The 16,273-nt window shown below is 46.6% G+C and overlaps 1 protein-coding gene and 1 non-coding gene across 6 annotated transcripts in view; both read left to right on the plus strand.

Moving 5' to 3' along the window:
- The window catches only part of TBC1D9 (TBC1 domain family member 9), a 114,071-nt gene that overhangs the window by 79,398 nt on the left and 18,400 nt on the right, over positions 1 to 16,273 (plus strand). For all 5 annotated transcript variants that reach the window (XM_072788278.1, XM_072788281.1, XM_072788282.1 and 2 more), the window contains 4 exons: positions 1,787 to 2,001; positions 4,647 to 4,764; positions 6,503 to 6,788; positions 7,496 to 7,625. In XM_072788278.1, coding sequence (XP_072644379.1) covers positions 1,787 to 2,001; positions 4,647 to 4,764; positions 6,503 to 6,788; positions 7,496 to 7,625 — 749 coding nt within the window. The remainder of the gene's footprint in view (positions 1 to 1,786; positions 2,002 to 4,646; positions 4,765 to 6,502; positions 6,789 to 7,495; positions 7,626 to 16,273) is intronic.
- Positions 2,954 to 3,057, plus strand: LOC140612190 (U6 spliceosomal RNA). Its single transcript, XR_012013496.1, has one exon. It is a non-coding gene; the product is annotated as a U6 spliceosomal RNA (small nuclear RNA).

A 16,273-nucleotide genomic window follows, 5' to 3' on the forward strand; every position in this document is an offset into this window, starting at 1 on the left:
TACAAGTGCTGCTATCAAAACCTTTCATTTTAAAAATGACATTAAAATGAAAAGAATAGTTGCCAGACTTACAGGAAAGCTTAAAAAAAAAAAAAAAAGCCAAACAAACAAACAAACTTGAAGCTCTTTGTAAAAGTAGATATAAATGGTAGTTGTCCGTAACGAGATGTATTAACATCTCAGCAATTGGGGGATAGAATCCTGAGGAATAATTGGCTTTATCATTTCATGCAAAACTAGCTTGTTCTATCCTCACTTACATGGCTTTTTCATTTTCTTTAAGTAGACCAGCCATAGCTCCTCATTTAGAAATCCAAATTGGCGTCGAGTGATCTCTGATTACAAATCCAGCCCAAGAGGAGCCTCGGCGAACTAGTCACCTTGAAAAAAAACTGATTCGGATCACTGATAGAGTCAGTGAAAAATCCCATTTTCATCCTCATTCAAATTAGAAGTTACTTACAGCCACATTTTGGATGAAAATGAAACTCAAAGTGAGAGCCAAGAAGTAGTACACAGAGGTACACAGCACTCTTGCACACGTGTAGAGCTAGACTCAGTCTTTTCTCTAATGGTGATGGGCTGAGTGGGGCCAGGAGGGTGGAGCGGTGGACCTGCTGTACCTCCGTTGCGTAGATAACAGCCCAGATTTCCACCTAGGGCGTGGGGGGTGGGATACAGGTGGATGCCAGCTTATCCATGGGGAGACCCCGCTCCTGGTAGGCAAGCCCTGCCTGGGTCCGGCTCTGCTCCCTATGACTCTTAGGGCCACTGTACCAGGACCTGGCTGGTGTACCCAGTGCACTGAAGTGCAGGCCAGATGGTAAGATATCCTTGCAAATCTCCCTTGAGAACAAAGCAAACGCCAGTGTTAACTTGCCTCTCCCAGGGTAAGGGTAATGCTGCCTCTTCTGGGTGGCTATCACTGACAAGGTCCAGGCCAGCCCAGGGGCTCTAATTTCTAGACCGTGAAATACAGATCATTGTATCCTGTCATTTAGTGTGTGTGTGTGTGTGTGTGTGTGTGTGTGTATAGAATTTATAATTACATAAGTTCTTTAATTAGATTTAGATTCAGTAATTTCATACAGGGTTTTCTGTCTTCAAATGCAAACATCTCACACCAGTGATCTCAACCCATTTCTCCGTCCTCATCGCCGCCGCCTGAGGAACCCCCAGCCGTACCATCCCCGCTGTGGGGAATGCCCACACCCACACCAGCCACTGCCCTTCTGAAAATCCCCACATATATTCTAACGCCTCCTCCTCCTCTGCAGTATGGCTGTTGGAACTCGCCAAGGCTTATGCTAGCGAGCGGTTTTCAGACTTGTTTTGGGGAGCATAACTTTCCTTTTCAAGTGAAATCTTAAGGAAAACCCCAATAGAATACCAGCAAAACTGCTATGGTTGCAGGGATGCTGAGATGAGGAGACTTTGGCTTACTCTTATTTCTTCTTCCTCTTCCCCTCAGTAGCCTCCCCACCCCCCAGGATTGTCTGTGGAAGTTCTGGGGAACATTTTTAGCTTCCAAGCTTCTACCTTAGGAGCTTTTAAAATAGTTGGCTTCCAGTAGGGTTGAAAGAGGGACACGGGCCACAAGTAAATTTACCAGTCTAGCCACAATTGCAACAGCCCGCCTCATCGTGGACTGTCATTGGTATTTTCCCAGGTATCCCTTGAGCTGGGTAAGGAATGTGAAGAGATTCAGTTCACTTGGTAAGCTGTGTTTGCAGACCGAGGGCAGGGCCCGCACCTTTGGATGTTGTATGTGTTGGGTATTTCCTAGGTGCCATCAATGAAAAGGCCACGCACCCTGGGTACTACGAAGACCTAGTGGAGAAGTCCATGGGGAAGTACAATCTCGCCACAGAGGAGATTGAGAGGGATTTACACCGCTCCCTTCCAGAACACCCAGCTTTCCAGAATGAAATGGGCATCGCAGCTCTAAGGAGAGTCTTAACAGCTTATGCTTTTCGAAATCCTAACATAGGATATTGCCAGGTAAATGACACAGATGGTTTAGATTTTTTGTTTGTTTGTTTACTAACCAGTGAGAAAGTAAGAAGAAAGAAGAATGGTTAACAGAACCATACTGCACCTGTGTTTCTTGACCTCAGCACTATAGACATTGTGGACTGGATCATTCTTTGTTTGGGGTTGTCCTGTGCTTTGTAGGATGTTTAACAACCTTCCTGTTTAATAACACATTTCATAACATCTATCCACTAAATGCTGGTCTGACTCCCTAGTTGTGACAACCAAACTGTCTTTATTTTTTATTTTAAGATTTTTTTACTTATTTATTCATGAGAGATACAGACAGAGATAGAGACATGGGCAGAGGGAGAAGCAGGCTCCCTGTGGGGAGCCCGATGCGGGACTCGATCCCGGGACCCCGGGGGTCACGACCTGAGCCAAAGGCAGATGCTCAACCACTGAGCCACTCAGGTGCCCCAAACTGTCTTGAGACATTGGCAAATGTCCCCTGGAGAGGAAAACCTCCCCTGGGGAGCAAAACTGTACTGAGCAGAGGAGCTAGGAGACAGAGTACCCTTTCTGGATCCACCACCTCATAGCTGGGTGACCTTAGAGTCGCTTCTGATTACTCTCCGAGCTACTCCTCCTCCCTCCCGGAGGTAAAAGAGAGCATGCCTGAGCACCAGGCCTCCAATTCTGGATTCTAAGCTCCCTGGTGCTCCTACTTTGCATAGTAAGTAAGAACATACTTGAGAATATAGCTTTTATGTGCTATGATTGTATTTTAATATACATTAAAATAAATGCTTGGTCTGGTATTAAAAGAATGTTGCCCCCATCCCAACTAAAATTATCTCTTATACTAGTGCATATGCCACGATTTGGAGAGCTCCAAGATAATGTGATTTTTAGATTTAAAGGCCACATATTCAGAGGGGCGTTCCCTGACCATCCAGCTAAAAGCTAAAGCAGGCTTGTGCTCGCTTTGTCAGCACATATACTAAAATTGGAACAATACACAGATTAGCATGGCCCTTGCTCAAGGACGACACGCAAATATATAAAGCATTCCATATTTTTGTGGGAGATACAGGCTTCCAGTAATGGAATCAGTAAGTGATGGGAATAAAAGACATAGCATAAGGAAATGTAGCCAGTGATATTGTAATAGCTGTGTATCAATAGATCTGTGGAGACAGATGGTAGCGACTCTGTGATGAATGTAGCATAATTTATAAACTTGTATCAACTATACTCAAAAAACATGTGAAAAGAAATCACAATGGAGTATAACTTAATGTGTTGACAAATACTTCAAACATCCCCCCAAATCCAGAACAACCATGGTGTAATAGATTTTTTACTAAATGACTGCTTAACACAAAAATGGAGAGATAGAGGGAAAGAGATAGATGATAGATAGATAGATTAGATGGATGGATGGATAGATAGATTAGATGATAGATAGATAGATAGATGCTAAAGCAGAGTTAGTTCCTCTACACACACACACACACACACACACAGTACAGGTCCTCTATATACCACATTATTTTATCTTTTTAGTAGTACTTAACTTAAATACACCCCAAATTGATCAATTAACCTTTACGTCTTTAATTCTCTCTCTGACATCAACATTAGAGTCCTGGGAGACTTGTCACCCCTCCCATCCCCTAGTACTTAGTCCAGAGCCTGTCACAAACCTACCTTGACTACGTGACGAAGGCACTAACTGCGACCCTGTACTAGAATCTGCAGGTTAATTCTCAGGTGGAATTTTAATAATGATTTCACTTGGGAAAATATTAAGACTTACAAGAAAAAGCTTATTAGACCAAAATTCCTTTCTCGGTATTTACATGGTGGAAGTCTGACGAACAATTACTGGTTCGTAAAAGATCAAAAGAAGTACAGGAGTTAGTTGGCTTCTACAATTGTAGGGTTCGTGTTTATCTTTTGATCTTGCTCTTTTAATTAAGAGGACTATTAAAGTAGTTGAGCCTTGAGTGGTTATGAGTTATGTGATAATTTCTTTTAGTAAAGTAGGTTATTTTAGAATTTAAGTCACTGTTACTTGTCATTGCCATCCTTATCCGGATGGAAGTAGTGGGTGAGGACTCCAAGTTTGAAAGGTTTTATTGTTCTCAGAGGAGAGCCTCAGAAAAAAAAAAAAAAGAAAGAAAGAAAAAGGAAAAAAAAATTTTAAAAAAGGAGAGCCTCAGGCTATGTGTACTTGGTTATAAACCCATTATGGAAGATTAAAAAGGGAAACATTTATCTTGTGGATTAAGGAAGGATTAGAAACACTGAGATTTTAGCAGTTAAAAGCTTCGTCAGATAGCCTTCGGGCGGAGTTTTTGAATGAGGCCTTGCCTGTGTGCAGGGGCTCGGTGCTTGGTGACTCGGTGTTCATGGAGACCCTTAATGGTTACAGACTCAAGGACTAATGGTTCGTACATTTTTAAGGGGTTCTAAATAATAAAAACTTAGAAGAATATGGGTGTGTAGCTTGCAGAGCCTTTAGATTCTTATCATCTGGCCTTTTGCTGAAAAAGTTTGCTGGCCCTGGGAGACCAACTCAGTAATTTTTTAGGTCAGCAAACTTTCTTAACATGCATTTGATGTACGTAGAGGATATTTGATGATGCCCTTTTTCATTCCTTTAGGCCATGAATATTGTCACATCAGTGCTGCTGCTTTATGCCAAAGAGGAGGAAGCTTTCTGGCTGCTTGTGGCCTTGTGTGAGCGCATGCTTCCTGATTACTACAACACCAGAGTCGTTGGTATGTGGGGATGTAGTTAACATTTGAACCCCATGTCTCATAGCAAAGATGTTTCTGGGGCCAGGATGCTGGCTGGAACACCATTTCCAGTCACCATTAGCCAAAGGAGTTTCCGACTACTTTAGTTTCCCAAAACGGGAATGAGAGGGCTTGATTTAATGTGGCTGGGACACCGAAGAGCCCCACGGAGCGTAAGAGAATACACGTGTATCACTGTTAGAGAAATCATCTTAGAAAACTTTGATGTGGGTGTCAAGCCACTCTGTGGCATGTGAGAACCGTACCAAACACGTCAACTGTCAATTAGGTTTGACAAAGGTTTTCATGAAGTGGATGGAATCTATGGACAGCAGAAGTATGCAAAAAAAAAAAAAAAAGGAGCATATAAAAATTTATCAGAAACGGAGTTTCTACAGTTTCTTTTTCAGAACTGATTTCATTGCAAGACAAACAATGATTGTAAGCATTTAAATAAATTATTATTTATTCCTTTAAGTCCTTTATTCCTTATAGTCCTCCCAAGTGTTAGACATTCATTTTAGCAGGACAAGCTTCTTGTTGCTAGTGTAGCAAAATGTATGCTTTATGCTTCCCTCTTGTGCGCTTCATTTCTAAACCTTTTTGCACTAATTTGATTCACTGGACGTGATTCTCCAGAAATGTCAGTAAGTTGATCCTGAGTGTGTATGTACAACCGGAGTGCCTTTTTTTATTTAGATTTTTTTATATTTTATTGGAGTTCGATTTGCCAACATATAGGATAACACCCAATGCTCATCCCATCAAGTTCCCCCCTCAATGCCCATCACCCAGTCATCCTCAACCCCCGCCCACCTCCCTTTCCACCACCCCTTGTTCATTTCCCAGAGTCAAGAGTCTGTCATGTTCTGTCTCCCTCACTGATATTTCCCACTCATTTTCTCTCCTTTCCCCTTTATTCTCTTTCACTATTTCTTATTTTCCCCAAATGAATGAGACCATATAATGTTTGTCCTTCTCCGATTGACTTACTTCACTCAGCATCATACCCTCCAGTTCCATCCAAGTTGAAGCAAATGGTGGGTATCTGTAATTTCTAATGGCTGAGGAATATTCCCTTGCATGCATAGACCACATCTTCTTTATCCATTCATCTGTCGATGGACACCGAGGCTCTTTTTAAAGTAATTTCTACACTCAGTGAGGTCCTCAAACTTATAACCCCGAGATCAGCAGCCTCATGCTTTACCCACTAAGCCAGCCAGCCAGGCGCCCCTGGAATGCTTTTACATTTAACAAGCACACATTTGAAAAAAAAAAAAAAAAACACCTCATATGTGGGGACCACGCATCCAGAAAAGCGACCTGTTTTCTAAATAAGTTTGCCAAGAAATGGAGCTACTTAGATGTATAGCTCGTGCCTGTCCAAATGATTACATATCATGAAAACTCATTAAACTGACTTTTCCAACAACCCTCGTGGTTGTGTTATTGCTCTTCTGTGGTAGGGAAGCAGGGAAGAGAGGAGAACTCAGGAAAGAGAGGAAACACCCAGCAGTCATGTGCTGACCGCGCTGTGATGACCCCCTGGTCCAGTAACATGGTGACTGGTAACAGGGTAGCAGCAGAACGGTCGGAGAAAGGAGCCGCCTTGTCTCAGTGGCAGTTGGGAGCTGCATCACCCAGCGGAGCCGATGGGTTGGGAGCCCCGTAAGAAGGTGTGCTGGGTTCACCCGGGCCTTCTGTGCCCCTGCCGCAGGCGCGCTGGTGGACCAGGGAGTCTTCGAGGAACTGGCCCGAGACTACGTCCCGCAGCTGTACGACTGCATGCAGGACCTGGGCGTGATTTCTACCATTTCCCTGTCGTGGTTCCTCACGCTCTTTCTCAGCGTGATGCCGTTTGAGAGCGCCGTCGTGGTCGTGGACTGTTTCTTCTATGAAGGAATCAAGGTGATATTCCAGTTGGCCCTGGCCGTGCTGGATGCAAACGTGGACAAACTGTTGTGCTGCAAGGACGACGGGGAGGCCATGACTGTCTTGGGAAGGTAATGCACGAGGCCCACTGCGTTGTGGTGGTGGTGGTGGTGGTGGTGGTGAAGCTTGTATTTACTGATTTGAGAGAGAGAAGGGAGCACATGCACGCACAGCAAGGGGGAGGGGCCCAGGGAAAAGGAGACAAGCAGAGTCTACCCTGAGTATGGAGCCCCACATGGGGCTCGATCTTGGGACCCCGAGACCACGACCCTGAGCTGAAACACTCAATCGACTGGGCCACCCGGGGGGCCCCTAAGCCTCACTCGGAAACACCTCTGCTTTCTTCTCCAAACTTGCCTCTGTCTCCTTAGTTTCAGAGCCTTCATTGGCTTGACTGTAATCATAATGCCCACTTTTGTCCGTGGCCGAGGATTTATTTTCATATGCTGTGTCTTTATTTTTTTTTAAAAGATCTTATTTATTTATTCAAGAGAGAGGCAGAGACACAGGCAGAGGGAGAAGCAGGCTCCTTGCAGGGAGCCCAATGTGGGACTCGATCCCGGGACTCCAGGATCACACCCCAGGCTAAAGGCGGTGCTAAACCACTAAGCCACCAGGGCTGCCCCATATGCTGTGTTTTTAGAAGGAAAATGCCATCCTGTTCTTAAGGAAATTCTAGTCTTTCTGAAGATGCAGGGTTTGCAGAAAATGGGTAGAGCACTGTAATGGGAGAATTCCGAAGTAGCCTCTGGTGACTATGGTGCATTTCTTTGTCCAGGTATTTAGACAGTGTGACCAATAAAGACAGCACGCTGCCTCCCATTCCTCACCTCCACTCGCTGCTCAGTGATGATGTGGAGCCCTACCCTGAGGTAGACATCTTCAGGCTCATCAGGACATCTTATGAGGTGGGTCTTGTTTCCTGCCTGAGTGTTACCGCGCTCTGAGAGGGCTGGGAGGGCCTCCGCCGGATGTGTGGCACCCACTTCCATTACTGACTGTGGGTACGCCTGTTTTCTTTTACCTCCTGAGAACTAATTACCAAAGCAAGCAGCTACCTTCCAGCTGACAGCTCTGAGCTCCAAAGATGGGAACTGAACAGGGCTTAGGACTCCCGCTGGATCTAATGCCATAAAGCAAGTGGCATGACACGCTCTGGCCCCCTGGTTCTTTGCCATGCTCACCTTCACGCCTGATCAAGGAGCAGCTCATATCCCACTCTGGGTATATTGAGGAGGCGCTGTCAAGAGCAGGTGTGGGGAGGTCGACCTGGACACATCAGTTCACTTCCTTTCCCGTGCCAAGTACGTAGATCTTCTCTGAGGTAGACAAGCCGGTTCTCTTCAGTCTAAGATACATGGAAGAGCCTGTGCCATCCTAGAGAAGAACCAGAGTCCTAGTATTTCTCTAGAATTGCTTGGTCTAGCTGGGAGAGGATGTCTCCTGGTTCATGATCCTGGATCTAGGCTTGAAAGAGAAGGAGTTTTCTGCTGAGCGCACTGTACCTGCACAGACGCTTTGGAGTTACGTGACTATGATTATCAGCATCCCACCTACTAGCAGCCTGGATTGAGAGAAATAGTGAGGGACAAGCTGAGGTCAGAAAGCCTCTCTTAAAGAATGAAAAATTTGGTGTTTTTAAAAATATTGGTTTAGATCCTGAAACCTTCTCAGAAGTGTATGTCCATTCACTCTTAATGGGAGTGAGACTAATAATTTATTATTATTATTTAAATATTTTATTTATTTATTAGAGACACAGAACGAGAGAGAGAGAGAGAGAAAGAGAGAGAGAGAGAGAGGCAGAGACCCAGGCAGAGGGAGAAGCAGGCTCCATGCAGGGAGCCTGAGGTGGGACTCGATCTCGGGTCCCCAGGATCACACCCTGGGCTGAAGGCGGCGCTCAACCGCTGAGCCACTGGGGCTGCCCAATAATTTATTATTTTTAAAATTTTTCCTTGACGCTCAGTATGTATTGAAAACAAGACATTTTTTGTATCTTTTAGAGTCGTAGAAGTAACACATGTTTAATTTTAAAAGTGTAGAAACCATGGAGAAATATGAGGGAAAACAAACTATTCTATAAATTACGTTTACCATACTTTCCCTCAAGTATGTTTTTATATTTGCAATATACACTTAAAGAGACTTAAAGAAATAAGTCTCTACTAAAAAGTGCTTTGTAACAGCCTATTTTTCACTTAAAATACACCACGAGCACTCTCTGATATGTTAAATATTGTTTAAAGCAATAATGTGTTTTCCTTTTTTAAAAATTTAAATTCAGCTAATTAATGTACAGTGTATTATTAGTTTCAGAGGTAGTCAGTGATTCGTCAGTCTCGTATAACACCCAGCGCTCATCCCATCACGCGCCCTCCTTAATGCCCATCCCCCAGTTGCCCCATCCCCCCACCCACCTCCCCTCCAGCAGCCCTCAGTTTGTTTCCTATGATTAAGAGGCTCTTGTTTTACTTTATCTGAGTTTGTCTTGTTTTACTTTTCCCCTCCCTCCCCCTATGATTCTCTGTTTTCTTTCTTAAATTTCACATATAAATGAAATCATATGATAAATGTCTTTCTCTGACTTACTTCACTTAGCATAACACCCTCTAGTTCTAGCCACGTTGTTGCAAATGGCAAGATTTCATTTTTCTTGATGGCTGAGTAGTATCCATTGGATAAATGTGCCACCTCTTCTCTGTCCGTTCATCCGTCGATGGACATCTGGGCTCTTTCCATAGTTTGTAAAGCCATAATTTTAATAGATCCTTAACATTCTGCTTTAATGAAGTCCCAATATTTATTTAACTGGTCACTTTTGTTGGACATTTACTTTGAATACTTCCAAGTTTTCAGTATTTTATGGCAAACTTACATGGTATGATTATATATACTCTATATTCTGTGATAAACTTGTATGCAAATATCTCATCTCTGATTATTTTCTTAGAGTCCATGCTAAGGAATAGATGTATAGCAGTAGATCAAAAAGTATGAATTATTTCCAAGCTCCTAGCACATACGCTGTCCAATTTCCATAAAGATTATCCCATTTATGTTTCCACCAATGGAGATTAAAGATGGATATTTCACTTCAGTCTCTCCAAAACTGGTTATCATCATAATGCAGTAAAGAAACATCATCGCCCCAGGACTTTTGGACAACACTGTTGGAAATTTGGAATGATTATTTTTGGATGGAGAAAGAGCCCATGTGATTAAAGGCGATACTTGTTATTATAGCTGTGGGTTGTTTTTCTAAGGGCATCCCCTGAAACCTTTATTGTTAAGAAAATTCTGGACCAAAGTCATAAAGCTTAATATGTGGAAACTCAGCTTCATTCTTGACAACAGATAAGCTAACAACTGCTGAGGTCAGCACTTGAGCCATTTTTAAAGGGAAAGAGGAGAGGATGGAGGCAAGACCAAGAGCTGGTTGCCACTTACATCCTGTCCGCCTGATGCCTAGTGGTGGCCCGTGGGCTGCCACACATCCTGGTGCAGGATACAGCAGCAGTTTCCTTCCTCTGCCTGCAGGGACAACCCCTTTTCTTTGCACCCGTGCTTGTATTACCTGGTCTTTCAGTGCATAATGACTGGTTTTCTGTTTTTTCTCCTTCGTGTCACCGCAATGCTCACAGGTTTCCAGGGGCTCCCCCGTGCCTTACCGATCAACCTAAGAGGCCACCACAAACTCTCGCTTATCTCTTTTTTTCCCTCCTAACCATTAGATTGGTAGTTCTCAATCTCACCTGTGCATTAAAATCACTTACAATTTTTTTTCAAAGTCAGCCTTTTAAAAATGTGAATTCCCAGGTTCCATTCCAGACCCATTAAATCTGTATCTTTGGCATGAGGCCTAAGAAATAAGCATTTTTTTTAAAAAGTTCCCTAGATGCTCCAGTGCCCGGTGAGGGTTGCGAATCACTGCCCTAGATGCAGAATGGGGCCACGGGTCGCAGAAGCTGGTGATAACCTGGTTTGAGCTAAGGCCTGACACCCGTTTTCTGAGGCCTGCAACACATTTATTTCTGTGTTTCAGGATAGGTAGCCAGGAAGATAGAAAAGTAGGAAAAATCCTGAAAGTCCATTCAGCTTTGAGGTCTCCTCAGGGACCCTCCCCAGGTTGCTGGAGGTTGGTTAGATATTGATCAGATTTCTCCTGATGAGATAACTTTATTCATAAATGCCTCATGGAGAAATCCTTACTCATTGTTAAGTTCTCCCAAGACCCTACTGGAAGGAATCGTATGGACGGTTTGAAAGAAGACAGTGCTCTTTTTTGCAGGCTCTGCAGTTTTGCAGTTGGACGGAAGTGAAAGACAAAGCCCCAGCCTTCAGGTGTGATCCATAGACCCAGATGACCCTCCTCAAAGGCACAGGGGCACATGACCGCCACAGAGTTTCTTCATGTTCAAGACAACCCAGCCCAGTGGCTTCAACCTGAGAAAAGCAGGGAAAGGACATGGCTAATAAAACACAGGGGGAGTTTGTGCAGGACAGGCAGTCATGTAGGTTCTGAATCATGTGTCGAGCTTATTAATGACCCCAAGAGTTACCACTCACGGAGAGCCCATCTGGTGTGGGCAGGGTGCTGGGTGCTTCGTAGACAGCCCCACCAGGTCAATGTTAATCCATTTTAAGGTGAAAATGTAAGTTGAGAGAGGTTGAGCTAGTTTTTCCAGGCCACACAGCTAGAAAGTAGCTCTCTAGCATTCACGCTAGAGCCAGTGGGGTTTGTCTGGATAGAATCAGGTGGAATTGTAAATGTACATATGGACATGAGTCTGTGGGTCCAGTAGGGGCTGCTTAGTGGAGATTCTTAAAGCCACTGATTGCTTTGCAAGGCACTCAGCAGCCCGCTGGAAGCTGAGGAGTTTCTCTCCAAGTACATTATTTCTGCTCCTCATGCAGCAAACTGGAGTGGGGAGAGCCAAAGGAATAGACTAGCAAAGAAGATTCTATGGTTGGGGCAGTGGGCGGAGACCCGGAGATGCAAGAAACCACTGCTTGATTGTCCATTTATCGGAAAAAAAAAAATCTTTGTTAAAGATGTTATAAGTGCCTATCAGGCATCGTGCTCAGCCCTGGGGATACGTTATCAACACCTGCTGTGATTTTTTTTTCTTTCTTTCTTTCTTGATCTTAAACAATAGAAATCCAAAGGATAACCTGATGCATTTCATTAACCCATCACACAGTCCGACAGATATCAACATTTTTCTGATCGCTTTCATCAAAGTCACTTTTTTTTTCTGGAATATTTTCAAGCAAAGTCTAGACAGCATAGTATTTTACTTGTAAGTCCTTCATCATGTGTCTCCCAACAGGAAGGCCCAGGGGGCTTTTTTTTTTTTTTTTTTTTTGCTGATGCATAGCTTCGGTTTCCAAGTTGAATTCTTAAAAAGATAAATACATCCCTCAAAAAAGAACCATAGACCACCAGTTGTTAGTGGAACCGTAGTGATCGCATCAGTTCATTTTGCTAGATCGTTACATATGTGCTTTTTTCCTCCTCCATTTGCCAACACAAATTGGTCATAAAATAAGGGCCTGCTTTCTGACAAGGAGTCCCGAAGGTGTTGCATGGATTTGAGTGTCGTCACGAGCTGAGAATCCCTTAGAGATCAGAGGACCCTCGAGAGGCAGCCCTTTCGCCATACCTGCGCCTCCAACAAGCGAGGTCTTGGCGCCGACTTCATACCTGATTCCTTCTTCCCTTCTCCCTCCTCATCCTCCTTCCCTCCCCCTGAATATTGCCTCCCCACCCATCCGACACGCGGCGTGGAGGGAGGCAAGGGGGCGTGGGGGGAAGCACTCCCTCAGCTGTCTGGGCGTCTACACCCATCCCCTGGTCGCAGCCTCCCTCGACTTTATACCGTGTTTCTAAGTCCAGAGGCCACATCCCTTCACGCCTCTGCTCACCCCCACCCCGTCCTCCAAGGCAGAGCCTCACTCACCCAGACCCTCGGAGCTTTCTGGCCAAAGCAAGGACCCTGGGCTGTGAATGGTGCTGGGTCCTCTGAACAGGAGTGACTCCATCCTGCACCCCAGGAAGATGAATAAAGAGACATTTCAAAGGCGCCTATGAGCAGAGCTTCAGTGAACTACTTTTACATAAAAAGGGAAGCTGTAGAGTTCCGATTTCAGAAACGCCACCTTCTTTTTGTTTCAACAAATGTCCCCACGGCCTGCACATTTGCTCCGATCACCACCCCGTGGACTCATGGCCTAAGTGGTGTGTGCACCTGTGATGTGTGTGTGCGTGTTTTAAGCTGCAGCGTTTGGATAGTTCTAGGCCCCTCTGGAGGATTTAGGAAAGGAGGAGCTTATGGGACTCGGCGGAGACCGGCCCTGGCGATCTCCTTCTGAAATCTGTACCTGGTCGTCGCCTCCATCGTCCCAGACACGCAAGGGAAAGCGTGGAGGGGTGAGGGAAATCACAGGGGGGCCGCCCGGCGCAGCAGGAGCCCCTGTCCCCCCAGGAAGGACGGTGTGGGTGGGAGAGGCCCGAGGACTGAGCTGGGGACTTGAGACAAGCTGGTCCCCACGTCATGCCTTTCCCTCAGCCACTTGTCCCTCGTCCCGGGTCTGTGTGGCCAGGAGGGGACGTCTGCGCACAGCGGAGGTGACGGGGTGTGAAACCAAGGGCTGGGGACCTAGTTGTTAGCCGCGATGGGCAGCCCCAGGGGAGCGGGGCAAGCAGCAGGACCACGAAGCTCTGCCTGCCTTGAAGGGGCCTCCCAGCGCACGCAGACCTGCACGCAGACCTCCGCAGTTCCATCGGACGATTAGAAACAGGCCGCAGGGCAGCCCGGGTGGCCCAGCGGCTTAGCGCCGCCTGCAGCCCAGGGCCTGATCCTGGAGACCCGGGATCGAGTCCCGCGTCGGGCTCCCTGCACGGAGCCTGCTTCTCCCTCTGTCTGTGTAATTTATAAATAAATAAAATATTAAAAAAAAAAAAACAAAAGAAAAGAGGCCACAGAAACATTCAGATAAAAACGGAGTTGGAAGCGAGATGCAAATGAGATGGGTTATTTTGTCTCTTGTTTAAGGAAGGGTAGATTTTAGAAAATGAAAGAAAAAAAATATTAGGCTCCCTCACCCCCATCACTGAATTCTATTTGTTAGAAAAAAGCACTGTTGTTACTTTAGTGAATCAGTTGTCCTCATGGGACTGAAATGCACGGTGCTGGGAGCCGGGCTCACACCCAGGCCCTTGCTCTGGGTAAAGGGAAATGTTGGCTCCAGGGGGTCCCGAACCACCTTCCTTGGCCCTATTTGTAGCTTTTCAAGTGGTGGGAGCGAAAGGGGGAGCAGGGGAGAGACAGAGGGACCTAGTCAGCGCTCGTTTTCCTTAGACATCCCCCGGAAACAGCCCGTCAGGAACGTGGAGACCGTGGCTCCCTTGCAGGTCGGGACTGTTTGCTTCTGATGGAAGAGTCGCTGCATTTCCGTTATGTCCATTGTGTTCTGTCTGTGGCCAGTGCCGGAGGCTCTTGGAGGGTCAGGCTTGGGGCGAAGTCATCCTTTCTTTAGCAGTCTGCAGACATTGTCAAGCCAACGTTTAGTATTTGTTACTGTTACTGATACTTTATTTTTTAATTTATTTTTAATTTAATTTTTTTAAAGATTTTATTTATTTATTCATGAGAAACACACACACAGAGAGAAAGAGACAGTCAGAGACACAGGCAGAGGGAGAAGCAGACTCCATGCACCGGGAGCCCGACGTGGGACTCGATCCCGGGTCTCTAGGATCACGCCCTGGGCCGAAGGCAAGTGCTAAACTGCTGAGCCACCCGGGCTGCCCTATTTTTTATTTTATTTTTAAAGATTTTATTTATTTGTTTGAGAGAGAAAGAGAGAGAGAGAGCATGAGCCGGGGGAGGGGCAGAGGGAGAGGGAGAAGCAGGCCCCCGCTGAGGGGGGGACCCTAACGCGGAGCGGGACCCCGGGGCCCGGGACATGACCTGAGTCGAAGGCAGACACTTAACCGCCTGAGCCTCCCAGGTGCCCCGGTTATTGCTGCTTCCCATTAATACATGCATCTCTAACAGCACGTCCACGCGGACAGTTTGGGGGCCCCATCTTACAGAGAAATAAACCGAGGTTCGGAGGATGCGACTGGGTTGTGTAGAATCACGACAGCCAACCCAACTAGTCAATGTGAGTTTGAATCCCATTTTGTCTAGTCCCAAAATCTGGGTTGTCATCGAGGACACTGGGAAGAACTTACTGTGGGATCGAATGGTAGGTGGCGGGTTCCAGAGCTGGAGTCTGGGCCTCAGCCTTGTAGCTCAGCCCCTGGGGAACCCTGGGTAACGTCCTCTACCCCTCGGGGCCTTGGCTTTCCCGTCTGTAAAATGGAAGTAACGGTACCAACGCCCAGGGTTACTGGAAGGAGCCAGTGACCGATCAGATAACGGGCCTGCCGCTGTAGCTGCCGTAAGATTTAGCTTCCTTCTGTCTCACGACCAACGTTTCTGCGTCGTCGGTCGAAGGCATACGGTGCACCCGTCTGATGGAAACCCCGTCCTCTGTCTGTAGCACGTACTTTGCAACATGCTTCAGCGGCTCCGTGGACTTGGATGGTTTCTGTTGACTTCTGAGGCCTTGTCTCTGGAATGGGGGAGAGAGAAAGCACTTCCCTCCTGGTGTTCCCAGGGCCTCCGGGCACCGTCACCACCCTCCACCCGCGTCGGAGCCACAACCGTCTCTCACCAGAGCCCCTAAACTGCTCTTGCTTCCCCGAAGCCTGGCACCTTTATTTCTCCCCCAGAAGCAAGCACGTCCCTCTAACATGGGGAGCAGAGGACACTCCTTCACCTGAGCTCCAGGAGCCTTCTGGCTCACTCGGGGGCAGACTCCAAGTGCTTCCCAAGGCCTTGGAGCCCCACACACGCTCCCTGCTGCAGCAGCTGGCTCTCTGATCACCTGTGACCACCTGCCACCGCCCCTTTCTCACGCCCCTTGGGTCACAGTGGCCTCCCGCTGCTCCTCAAAGGCGTTGTGCAGGTTCCAGTGCCTGCAGGGGGACGTGGGGGGCCTGAGTGCCACCAGCCGCCCCTGCCTGGATGTGCTTCTTGCAAAGATCCGTGTGCTTGCTTCCCCGTGTCCTTTGTGTCTTGGCTAAATGTGATGTCACCAGAAAAGCAGACCTCCAGGGAACCAGCACATCTACTTTCTAGCCGGCTGTGCTGCTTCTTACTGGAATGCGTCATCTTACCTTGTGTTTGGTTTGTACTTATGAGACTACCCTGCTCCGCGCCCCCCTGCTTCCCGTCTCCCTGATGAGCACTTGCCTCTCCAGTTGACCATCCTGTTCCGTCCTGACGCTCACACCGCAGCAGCGCTAAAGCCCTTCTTTACAAACAAAAAGACCTTTTCCTTAGATGGAATTATAGCTTCAAGGAGGTAGCAGAGAAGGTACAGAGTCAGGTGCACGCCCCAGGCCTTCACCCGCTCCAAGTGAGCATCCCAGGCACGCCTGGTAAGGCTTCAGCAGCTGCGTGTGAGTTCTAGGTGTGCGTGTGCAGGTGTGTGTGCAGGT

Source organism: Canis lupus, chromosome 20 (genome assembly GCF_048164855.1).
Source record: "Canis lupus baileyi chromosome 20, mCanLup2.hap1, whole genome shotgun sequence".
NCBI classification, from domain to species: Eukaryota; Metazoa; Chordata; class Mammalia; order Carnivora; family Canidae; genus Canis; species Canis lupus.